We start from the raw sequence: 12,734 nt of genomic DNA, 5'->3' as shown, positions 1-12,734 counted from the left end.
CCAGTAGCCCCTGAGTAGGTCCCAGGGTAGAAACAGGGACTTCAATCCCCAACAGCCCCCAGAAGAGGTCAGGAGAAGGGCAAGAGAAGGGAGTTGGAAAAACCTGTCCCAGAGAGCCAGGATGAGGGAAGGAGTTCTGAACCTGCCCAATCAAGCAAATGGAGAGCAGCTGAGTAATGGGTGTGGGGAGGAACCTATGGACTGGCAAGGGGAAGAAAAGGGGAAGGAAGTAGAGCAAGAGGGTTGCTGCTCTGACTCAACTGGAAGGAAAGGAGGTGAAACAGGAGAGGGCTGCTCGGGAGGAGAGCCTGGTAGAAGAAGGGAAAAGGTGGCTATCCCACGAGGGGAACTGAGAGAACAGGTTTACCATGGAAGGGTCATGCGGGTGGTGGTCAGGGTATAATGCTGCTCGGGAGGCGAGCCTGGTAGAAGAAGGGAAAAGGTGGCTATCCCACGAGGGGAGCTGAGAGAACAGGTTTACCACCGAAGGGTCATGCGGGTGGTGGTCAGGGTATAATGCTGGCCTGGTTTGGGGGGACACTTGCCACTCTCCCTAGGTTGATTTCTTTTGAAAGGGAGAGAGGAGGAGTGGTGGTTTTGGGCATAACTGCTTTACATGAACTGCTGGGAGTTTGAACCCTTTCTGAACTGCTGTGTTTGGGGAATTGTTTTGCCTAACTGCTGACATGAACTGTTGGGGAGGGTTTGAACCCTTTCTGGAGCTACCGTGTTTGGAGAATTACTTTGCATACCTGCTATACATGAACTGCTGGGAGTTTGAGCCCTTTTTGAGCTACTTTGTTTGAAGAATTGCTTTGCATAACTGCTTTATATGAACTGCTGAGATTTTGGAACCTTTTGGGTTTTTTTTTGTTTTGTTTTGAATACTATGCTGTTGAACTGCTATGCTTCTTGAGAAATGCTGTGGTGGGAACAACCTTTGGAGAAGCAGTTGACACAAAGGGATTACAATAAAGTATAATGATCTGACCTTGTGGATTGCCGTGTGCTCTTTAGCAGTGGATTACAGCACACAGATCAGCTAAAGGGCCGAGGGACTCAAGAGTCTTCCGGTGCAGGAGACTTTTCCAAGAGTCTGCCGATGGTAGAGACCTTACAATATGGCACCGAAATGTTGGTGCAGGTCCAAGATGCAGACAACTGAGCTAGTTAACGAGCTATTAAGTATTAATTAATTGGCCTTAAAAATCAATTATTGAAGTTAATTGGCACTAATTTGGATTGCACATGCATCTACCTATGCACTATTCTATATCACCAGGCGCATAAATCCCATAGTGCACAATTCAAAAGGGGGCGTGGCCAGAGAAGCAGCATGGGCAGGACAGGGGCGTTCCAATAAAACAGGGCCATTTACATGCCGAAATGCCAAGAGTTGGGTGATTCCAGTTAAATTGGTCAAACACTTATATCTGAGTGGGAGCTTCTCATAAGTATATCTGACAAATGCTCAGCACTCTACTACTACTACTTATCACTTCTATAGCACTACAAGGCATATGCAGCACTGTACACCATACACAAAAAGACAGTCCCTGCTCAAACAGCTTACAATCTAGATAAGACAGGTAAACAGACAGAACAATAAGGGTAAGGGAAGAAAGAGGCGAGGATAAAAGGACAGGGCAAGTGAGCAGTGGTTAGGAGTCAAGTGGTAAAGAGGTGGGCTTTAAGTTTGGACTTGAAAACGGCCAAAGACGGGGCTAGACAAACAGGCTCGGGTAGTCTACTCTAATGTCCTAAAAGATCAACGTCAGGAGTTACCCCTGCTACCAAGCACTCTTAGGATTCGGTAAACAGTTGCTACTGAGCAGCACCCCACTGGAGGGATAAGGGAGGGGGTTTGCCTCTTTAGTCCCCCAGTGGTTTTATCTCCCCCCCTCCAAAAAAAAAAACTAGCAAGGAATACTGGTCTCTGTGACAACGCTGGGAAAATATACGCTTATCTCTAAAATGGCGAAGATAAACAAGATTATGCCAGCACAAACACATTTATGGGCTGGTTTCCAACCTGCTGAAATTTTCAATGTTTTTTTTTCTAGAATGGATGTTTATGGTGCTTGCACTTGGCAGGTCAGTACCATGGAATCTGGCTACTCTTTGGGATTCTTCCAGGTACTTGTGACCTGGATTGGCCACTCATGGAAGCAGGATACTGGGCTGGATGGACCATTGGTCTAAACCAGTATGGCTACTCTTGTGTTCTTTTTTTTTTTATTTGTACCCCGCGCTTTCCCACTCATGGCAGGCTCAATGCGGCTTAGGTACTTATTTGTACCTGGGGCAATGGAGGGTTAAGTGACTTGCCCAGAGTCACAAGGAGCTGCCTGTGCCTGCAGTGGGAATCGAACCCAGTTCCCCAGGACCAAAGTCCACCACTCTAACCACTAGGCCACTCCTCCACTCATGTTCTTCTTATGTTCTAACACTCTTTCTACTCTTTGCGCACAATGTTGCACACAAAGGGGCAAACTAAAAGGGCAAATATGCCCCTTAAGTGTGTATCTTCAGCGGCATGCCTTTGATCGCCGAATGTTGATGGTAAATTAAGACAAAATGGCCTATCCAGTCTGCCCATTCATACCTACTACTAAGCTCTTCAATCCTTTTCTTTCCCTCCCCCCAAACATATCATATACCAAGAGACTGCTCACCCCCAACCCAACACATAACACATATTGATTGTGAATATCTTGAAAACCAGACTGGCTGCAGAGTATTCCAGGCTATAGTGAGAAAACTCCTCTATCACAATAAGATTAAAACTGCCAAATGACTGTTCCACTGTCAATCCACCCAACCACTTTTCAAACATCTTCTCCATCCAGCCACAGCCAGGTTTACAGAAAGTCCCTCTCCCTCTGCACTCTTGAGATCTACTCAGCCAAAAGCCAAACAAATGCTGAAAATCTTTATTACATCTCTCTGGGGGATCCTGTGCTGGATGCTATAAACCAGCTTAGAGTGACAACTCCAGTGCCAGCTCCAGCTCAGAGTAACAGGTTCAACCCAGCCCCATATGCAACTCAACCCTAGCTCCAGTCCAGAATGAGAGCTCCACCCCAGCTCAGCGTCTCAGCTCCTGCCCCAACCTTTTGTTTGTCACCTCTCTTGCCTCTGATATCCGTCTAATGTTCATTTTCTGATTCTATCATGGACAAGAAAGTTTTAATTCCTGTGGAGAATGAGGAACACAACTGGGGAACCCTGACGAGTAGGAGGAGTCAGTGTGAAGGACAAAATTCAATGCTCAAGAGTCAAAGGTCAAAATTCAGATCATTTGTTGCCTGCCAGTAGCCACATGTGACGTTTACAACATTGATACAGCACTGACACACAGCAAATTGTCTTTTTTATGACCAGTTGACTGCCCCCTTGACTATGGATCACCAAGTGCAAGGCCAACACTTCCCAGTGCCCTGCTGTTATCCTAGACAGCTTCCACCCACCAAGCAGCAAGGCGGGGTACTAGAGGCTCAGCAGCACACAGACTTTCCTCACCCCTCCTTCAGCTCTTATTTCGGGGACATACATTTGTGTTTTTAACACAGCCTTGCTCTCATGTCCCAGTCAGAGCACCTCCGGAGCAGCTCCTCAGCCAGAGGAGAGAGTAGGGAAACCCTGAATGCAGAGGAGTTCAATGCCTGTACTAACTCCCCTCTTCCTTCTCTTTGCAAGCTCTCATCGAGAGGAAGAGATAGACACTGCCAGATCTGGAGAGCAATAACCCCTCTGCCAGTAAATCAGAGGGCAGATCCTGCCCCAAAGAGAAGGAGACATGAAAAGAGCACTTACAGAAGGCAGAGAGCATAGGCTCCAGACACAGATTCACTGTCCCGCACCAGAAAGCTCCCATCTTTTCCAGCTCTACTCAACAAATCCTCAGCCTGAATGCAGCTGAGATCTGGATGATACCAACAGGTGGTCTTTGAGATCTCGTGTCCACCAGACATGGGTGTAAAGCTTCTCTCTGGCTCTGGAATGGAAACAGTATCTTCTGACCCTCTGTGTCCTTCCAGTGTTGACCCCAGCAATAGGGGTGTTTTCCAACACTCTGAGTCCAAACTCTACTGTTCCTCTGCTGCAGCAGGTGTCCGAACTTGGCTGGCCACCTCCACACTGAGCCCCAGGCTACAGAACTGGCCGAATCCAGCAGAGCAGGAAGGGACAATCAGTCTATAACAAGAAAATCAAATGATAAAATAGGACCATCCATAGCTCACTGGTCACATCCCGAAGCTCTCTGCAGGGAAACAAACATCTTGCCATGTTTATGTCTCAACAGACACACTTCTGTCTACTCATGTAACATGAAGCAGCCTACTCTTTGCATGTGTGTGTGTGTGTGCGCGCGTGTGCAGACATGACAGGAGACAGACTTCTTGCTTAGTTCCTATTTGTGTGCATGTGACAGGCAGCACACTTTTTTCTGTGTCTACGTGTGCATGGAACATGTGGAAAAATCCTCTGTGTATGTGTGAGGGGGTTGTGGGGGTGCACGCACACATGTAACAAGCAGCAGGTTTATCTGTGGGTGTGGGTGTGGGTCCGGGTGTGTACACACACGCGTAATAGGCAGAAGATGCTCTCTCTGGGTGTGGGTCTGGGTGCACACACACACACACACACACGCAACAGATTTCTCTTTGGGTCTGGGTGTGTACGCACACATGTAACAGGCAGCAGACGTTGTCTCTGGGTGTGGGTCTGGGTGTACACACACACGCATGTAACAGGCAAGAGATGCTCTCCTTGTGTGCGTATGCAGTCAACAGGTGACAGACTTTTCTCTTTGTGTGTGTGTGTGGTTCTGTGTATGCACACATGTAACAGGTGGCAAACTTTATCCTTGTGTATATTTGTGTGTGAAGAACAGCACTGAGATTAGTTTTGCAGAACAGAAATACAACAAAAGCAGATGCAAGGACAGAGAAAGGGCACGAGGGAGGGAAACATTGAAAGAAATGAGAGAGCAGAAGGATGCAAGAAGACAGGGCTGCTACGTGAACAAGATGAGCCTGGTTCTTACCGGGATTCTGTCTGCATGGATGCCACACATGGATGCCTGGCTATTTTGTCAGCCCTGCTCCTCCCTTCAGCAGGGGGAATTGCTGTGAGTGTGATCTTTTTCATGTAAATCATACAGCTGAAACCCAAATGGGAGAGCAAGACAGAATAATAACAGCTCCACCACAAATGGTGTCACATCCTGCCACTAAACTAGAACAGCATAACTTTGGCAGCCAGTATATATATCAGCCAAGAAACAGACTGAGGTGGGGGGGGTGGGGAAGAGACTCAACATGAAATTGCTGCTATTTTTTTTTGTTACATTTGTACCCTGTGCTTTCCCACTCATGGCAGGCTCAATGTGGCTTACATATACAGGTACTTATTTGTAACTGGGGCAATGGAGGGTTAAGTGACTTGCCCAGAGTCACAAGGAGCTGCCTGTGCTTGAAGTGGGAATTGAACTCTGTTCCTCAGGACCAGAGTCCACCACCCTAACCACTAGGCCACTCCTCCACTCAAGTGGTATATATTAGTGGTATATATTAGTGGTATATAACCTGTTGTTAAAATCGTCTGTAGTATCTGAAGATTGGAGAGTGGCTAATGTAACACCAATTTTTAAAAAGGGTTCCAGGGGTGATATGGGAAATTACAGACTGATAAGCCTGATGTCAGTGCCGAGGAAAATAGTGGAAATTATTATAAAGAATAAAATTATGAACACGTAGACAAACATGGTTTAATAGGACAGACTCAGCATGGGTTCAGCCAAAGGAAGTCTTGCCTCACCAATTTGCTTTATTTCTTTGAAGGCGTGAATAAACATGCGGATAAAGGTGAGCCGGCTGATGTAGTGTATCTAGATTTTCAGAAAGCTTTTGACAAAATTCCTAATGAGAGACTCTTAAGAAAATTAAAGAGTCATGGGATAGGGGGCAATGTTCTGTTCTTGGTTAGGACCTGGTTATTGGACAGAAAACAGAGGGTAGGGCATTTTTCTCAACGGAGGAGGGTCATTAGTAGAGTGCTACAGGGATCGGTACTGGGACCAGTGCTATTTAACATATTTATAAATGATCTGGAAATTGGAGTGACAAGTGAGGTGATTGCATTTTCAGATGAAACAGAACTTCAAAGTTGTTAAAACACATATGGACTGTGAAAAACTGAACGAAGACCTTAGGAAATTGGAATACTGGGTATCCAAATGGCAGATGAATGAATGTGGACAAATGCAAAGTGATACAGAATAATCCAAATCACAGTGATGGTAAGTTCCACGCTAGCAGGCAGCACCCAAGAAAAAGATCTAGGTGTCCTTGTAGACAATACTCTGAAATCTTCTGCCCAGTGTGTGGCGGTGGTCAAAAAGCAAACAGCATGCTAGGAATTATTAGTAAGGGATGGTGAATACAACTGAAAATACTATAATGCCTCTGTATCACTCCATGGTGCGACCTCATCTCGAGTATTGCATTCAATTGTGGTCACCGTAAGAGAGAGGAAAGATTTTTGAACTGCATAGTTTAAGTCTTTCCGGGTGTGGCTTGTGACACTCAGAATAGATGTAAACTGTTTCTTCAGGTGAGAACTAGAGTTTTGCAACTAGGTGGATTATTTGGGTTGAATTTTTCATGCAAATATGTAATTAAACTTGAGTCAGATATATTTTTTATGAACCAGCTCATCTAAATGCTTTTTTTGTTATCAAAAAGTTCTAGTAGGTCTTTGGGGACAATGGAAATGCCAACAGTGACATCTCCTCCTTAGGATAAAGAATTCTGCTCATTATTGTATGCCAGAGTGTATGTGTGTGTACAGTATATATATATATATATTTTTTTTTTTTAATTTTGTTAGTTTTTCCTGGAACTGTGCTTTGGATACCCGCCTTTCTTGAGTGGACTGTTATAGATGAATGCATATGTATTTTTCTTTGAATGTGATTTATTTCCTGTTATTGTAATATTTCGTATTTCATCTTGTTTTCTGTACCAAGTGATTTTTTTTCTTGGTGTAATATTTAAATTACTGTGTTTCCCCGAAAATAAGACACTGTCTTATATTAATTTTTGCCCCCCAAAATGTGCTAGGTCTTATTTTCAGGGGCTTTCTTATTTTTCGGGGAAACATCGGGGTTGGCCCGTCCGCCCTCCGTTGCTCCCGGAACTAACCTTAAACGCCTCCTTTCACCTTCCCAGCAAGCAGCAGCAGGGCAGGCCACTCCTTCCTTCTGTGTCCCGCCCTTGCCTGACGTAACGTCCGCGAGGGCGGGGCACAGAAGGAAGGAGAGGTCTGCCCTGCTGCTGCTTGCTGCGAAGGTGAAAGGAGGCGTTTAAGGTTAGTTCCGGGAGCGACGGAGGGTGGGTGGAGGGGGGCCTGGCGACCTCGGGTGGGGGCGGGGGCGGCCCGGGGGCGGCCTTATCCGGCTCTTGGCGGCCCTGCTTTCAAACAAAAATTTGCTAGGTCTTACTTTCGGGGGAGGTCTTATATCTTCCAATTCAGGAAAACCTCTACTAGGTCTTATTTTCGGGGGATGTCTTACTTTCGGGGAAACAGGGTATAAAAATAAAGTAAAAAAAAAAAGATATAGCAGAATTAGAAAAGATACAAAGATGAGTGACCAAAATGATAAAGGGGATGGAGCTCCTCTCGTATGTGGAAAGGCTAAAGAGGTTAGGGCTCTTCAGCTTGGAATGGGGGATGAGGTGTCGAATGAGTAGAAGTAAATCGATTTTTTACTCGTTCCAAAAGTACAAAGACTAGGGGACATTTGAGGAAGTCACATAGAAATACTTTTAAAACAAATAGGAGGAAATATTTTTTCACTCATAGTAACATAGTAGATGACGGCAGAAAAAGACCTGCATGGTCCATCCAGTCTGCCCAACAAGATAAACTCATATGTGTATACCTTACCTTGATTTGTACCTGCCTTTTTCAGGGCACAGACCGTACAAGTCTGCCCAGCAGTATTTCCCGCCTCCCAACCACCAGTCCCACCTCCCATCTCCGGCTCTGGCACAGACCGTATAAGTCTGCCCTCCACTATCCTCGCCTCCCAACTACCAACCTCTCTTCCCCCACCTGCTCCGCCACCCAATTTTGCCTAAGCTTCTGAGGATCCAACTAATAGTTAAGCTCTAGAACTCATTGCTGAAGGATGTGGTAACAGTGCTTAGCATACCTGGGTTTAAAAAAAGATTTGGATAAGTTCCTGGAGGAAATGTCCATAGTCGACTGTTCAGATAGACATGGAGGAAGCCACTGCTTGCTCTGGGATTGGCAGCATGGAATGTTGCTACTAATTGGGTTTCTGTCAGGAACTTGTGACTTGTGAATTAGCCACTGTTGGAAGCAGGATACTGGGCTAGATGGACTATTGGTTTGACCCAGTATGGCTATTATTATGTTCTTATGTAGATCTCATGAATATTTTTTTTGTTTGTTACATTTGTACCCCGCGCTTTCCCACTCATGGCAGGCTCAATGCAGCTTACATGGGGCAATGGAGGGTTAAGTGATTTGCCCAGAGTCACAAGGAGCTGCCTGTGCCGGGAATCAAACTCAGTTCCTCAGTTCCCCAGGACCAAAATCCACCACCTTAACCACTAGGCCACTCCTCCACTCCATTGGGGAAATCCCTCCTTTCAGTACCCTTCTCCACCACCGCCAACTCCAGGCTCCGCCCTTTCTGCCTCGCCTCACCCCATGCGTGGAACGGACTCCCTGAGCCCATACGCCAGGCCCCCTCCCTGCCCATCTTCAAATCATTGCTCAAAGCCCACCCCTTCAATGTCGCCTTCGGCACCTAACCACTACACCTCTACTCAGGAAATCTAGACTGCCCCAACTTGACATTTCGTTCTTTAGATTGTAAGCTTCTTTGAGCAGGGACCGTCCTTCTTTGTTAACTTGTACAGCGCTGCGTAACCCTAGTAGCGCTCTAGAAATGTTAAGTAGTAGTAGTAGTAAATCCTGAAAACCCAACTGGGTTGTGGACGTCAAGGACTGACATTGAGCAACCCTGCCCTAAAAGCTATCAGATTAGATTTGGAGTTAGCACAAAGTTAAGTTGCATTAACTCAAAATCTTAATGTATTTTAGTAAAAAGCTCCTTAGCCAGAAAAATATTTACTGTACCTGATTGTACACTGTTTTGATTGCCTTTAGGTTTTGCAGGTGGTATTATAATAAAAATGCCTAGAAGTTTTGATATACTGCATATGAAACCCATGGGCAAACAAAAGTAGAAGAAGGGATATCCAAAAGGGGAGGAAGGGAAGAAGAGGAGCTACTTTGTAGCTTCATTGTGTGCCCCCTAGTCCTAGTATTTTTGGAAAGAGTAAACAAGAGATTCACGTCTACGCGTTCCAATCCATTATTTTATAGACCTCTATCATATCTCCCCTCAGCCGTCTTTTCTCCAAGTTGAAGAGCCCTAGCCGCTTCAGCCTTTCCTCATAGGGAAGTTGTCCCATCCCCTTTATCATTTTCATCGCCCTTCTCTGTACCTTTTCTAATTCCACTATATCTTTTTTGAGATGCGGTGACCAGAACTGCACACAGTATTTGAGGTGCGGTCACGCCATGGAGCAATACAAAGGCATTAGAACGTCCTCATTTTTGTTTTCCATTCCTTTCCTAAAAATACCTAACATTTGCTTTCTTAGCCGCTGCCACACACTGAGCAGAAGGTTTTAATGTATCATCAACGATGATGCCTAGATCACTTTCCTAGTCGGTGACTCCTAATGTGGAACCTTGCATCACGTAGCTATAGTTTGGGTTCCTCTTTCCCACAAACATCACTTGCTACATTAAATGTCATCTGCCATTTGGATGCCTAGATTCAAAGTCTCGTAGGGTCCTCTTGTAATTCTCATGCGATTTAACAACTTTGAATAACTTTGTGTCATCAGCAAATTTAATTACCTCACTAGTTACTCCCATCTCTAGATCATTTATAAATATGTTAAAAAGCAGCGGTCCCAGCACAGACCCCTGGGGAACCCCACTAACTACCCATCTCCATTGAGAATACTGACCATTTAACCCTACTCTCTGTTTTCTGGCTTTTAACCAGTTTTTAATCCACAAAAGAACACTACCTCCTATCCCATGACTCTCCAATTTCCTCTGGAATCTTTCATGAGGTACTTTGCCAAACGCCTTCTGAAAATCCAGATACACAATATCGACCGGCTCACCTTTATCCACATGTTTGTTCACCCCTTCAAAGAAATGTAATAGGTTGGTGAGGCAAGATTTCCCTTCACTAAATCCATGTTGGCTTTGTCTCATTAATCCATGCTTTTGAATATGCTCATTAATTTTGTTCTTTATAATAGTCTCTACCATTTTGCCCGGTACTGACATCAGGCTCTCCGATCTATAATTTCCTGGATCACCTCTGGAACCTTTTTAAAAAATCGGCGTTACATTGGTCACCCTCCAATCTTCCAGTACCACACTCGATTTTAAGGATAAATTACATATTTCTACCAATAGCTCCGCAAGCTCATTTTTCAGTTCTATCAGTTCTCTGGGATGAATACCATCCGGTTCAGGAGATTTGCTACTCCTCAGTTTGTAGAACTGCCCCATTACATCCTCCAGGTTTACAGAGAATTCATTAAGTTTCTCCGACTCGTCAGCTTCGAATACCATTTCCAGCGCCGATATCCCACCCAAATCTTCCTCGGTGAAGACCGAAGCAAAGAATTAATTTAATCTCTCCACTATGGCTTTGTCTTCCCTGATCGCCCTTTTTACTCCTCGGTCATCTAGCAGTCCAACCGATTCTTTTGCCGGCTTCCTGCTTTTAACATACCTAAAAAAAGTTTTACTATATGTTTTTTGCTTCCAACGCAATCTTTTTTTTGAAGTCCCTCTTAGCTTTCCTTATCAGCGCTTTGCATTTGACTTGACATTCCTTATGCTGTTTCTTATTATTTTCAGTCAGTTCCTTCCATTTTCTGAAGGATTTTCTTTTAGCTCTAATAGCTTCCTTCACCTTTGCCAGAGGATGTGGTAACAGCAGTTAGTGTATCTGGGTTTAAAAAAGGTTTGGTAAAATTCCTGGAGGAAAAGTCCATAGTCTACTATAGAGACAGACATGGGAAGCAACTGCTTGCCCTGGGATTTGTAGTATGGAGTGTTGCCACGATTTGGGTTTCTGCCAGGTACTTGTGACCTGGCTTGCCCACTGTTTGGAAAACAGAATACAGGGCTAGATGGACCATTGGTCTGACTGAGTATGGCTACTCTTATGTTCTTGAGGATTTTCTTTTAGCTCTAAGTTTCCTTCACCTCATTTTTTAACCATGCCGGCTGTTGTTTGGTCTTCCTTCCTCCTTTTTTAATAGACGGAATATATTAGGCCTGGGCTTCCAGGATGGTATTTGTGAACAGTATCCATGCCTGATGTAAATTTTTGACTTTTGTAGCTGCTCCTCTCATTTTTTTTCACTGTTCTGATTTTTGAAAGTTAAATGGTAACATATTGGATTTGCTAATGTATTGGATTTCCTGTATTTACTCTAAAGTCAATATGAAATCTGCACCAGATCATGCAGTTCCATAACTGCTGAAGAGGCCACTAGACCACCAGGGCACGATAATAAGGTACAGGAGTGGTGGAGAGCGGTAGTGAATGGAGTCATCTGGGTGGAAAATTGGGAAGGGGGTATACATGGGGGGGGGGGGGGTAGGGGGAATCTGGTTTTCTTGGGGGGGGGGTAGGTCAAAAGGACAGTGGATGATATTTTATGTCTTCTTTTTTGTTAGGGCAAATATAGTAACTCTAACAAGGTCGGAGGGGGGGCACTATTTTATTAATGAAGGCGTACAATAAAGATTCCCCTTAACGATCTGACTTCCTAATTATTCCAATCACATCTATTAAGGCACCCTCCTATCTGTTCATCCTAATTACATCCTCACAACTGAATATTATATCTTGTCCTGATATCATTATGTTATGTTGATCTTTCAACCCACTTCCAATCCAATATGATTTACTTATGCGCTCTTATTTGTAATAACTGTAAAATTATTATTCCGTTAATATGATTGCTTTGATATTCTATGTACCCGTCTGTATCTATATTTTGAAATTCTTATCCTATATTGTGTACATGTTGCTATAACATTTTTGTAAGCCACATTGAGCCTGCAAATAGGTGGGAAAATGTGGGATACAAGTGCAGCAAATAAATAAATTACACGTTGATGTGGACAGTTGCCAGGTTTATGATTCTTGTTAAAAGCCATTGCAGGTATAAATAGGAAGAAGGAATGAGAATTTACAAAGCTGCAGATCCGGATGTTGAGGGACGTTCATTCCTTGAGGAGTTGTACGCGTCCATCTTACTCAACAACCTCGCATCGCGAGCGCCCCCTACTTGTTGTTTTATATATATATATACCGATGACCATTACACCGTTCTATGCGTCCACTTGCGCTATGATTTATTCATTTTTAAAAATAAAACAGTGCAATGACAGAATACACGAGAAAACATTATTTTATAAACACCATAACATCGACCTGTCGATCATCAACCAAATTAGTGAGTGACGCAACGCAAGTTCCAACAGTGGTGACGTCACGCTTCAGACGACCAATCAGCACAAGACCCTCCCGCCCCGCTCCAGCCAGCGCCTGATGTCACAGCGTTTTCCGGCGACGTAAGCTG

General features: G+C 44.5%; 1 protein-coding gene across 1 annotated transcript in view; it reads right to left on the bottom strand.

Annotated features, from left to right (window-relative positions):
- Positions 1-5,121, bottom strand: part of LOC115474352 (phosphatidylinositol 3,4,5-trisphosphate 5-phosphatase 2-like) — a 73,861-nt gene extending 68,740 nt beyond the window's left edge. The window contains exons 1-2 of the mRNA XM_030209793.1: positions 5,051-5,121; positions 3,817-4,197 (exon numbers count right to left, since the gene is read on the bottom strand). Of these exons, the coding sequence (XP_030065653.1) occupies positions 3,817-3,974 (158 nt within the window). The 5' untranslated portion in view covers positions 3,975-4,197; positions 5,051-5,121. The remainder of the gene's footprint in view (positions 1-3,816; positions 4,198-5,050) is intronic.
- Positions 5,122-12,734: the final 7,613 nt, after the last annotated feature.

The sequence above is a fragment of the Microcaecilia unicolor genome, chromosome 7, assembly GCF_901765095.1.
Source record: "Microcaecilia unicolor chromosome 7, aMicUni1.1, whole genome shotgun sequence".
Taxonomy (NCBI): Eukaryota; Metazoa; Chordata; class Amphibia; order Gymnophiona; family Siphonopidae; genus Microcaecilia; species Microcaecilia unicolor.
The sequence above is the reverse complement of the archived record's forward strand: the minus strand, read 5'-3'. Positions and strand labels throughout refer to the sequence as shown.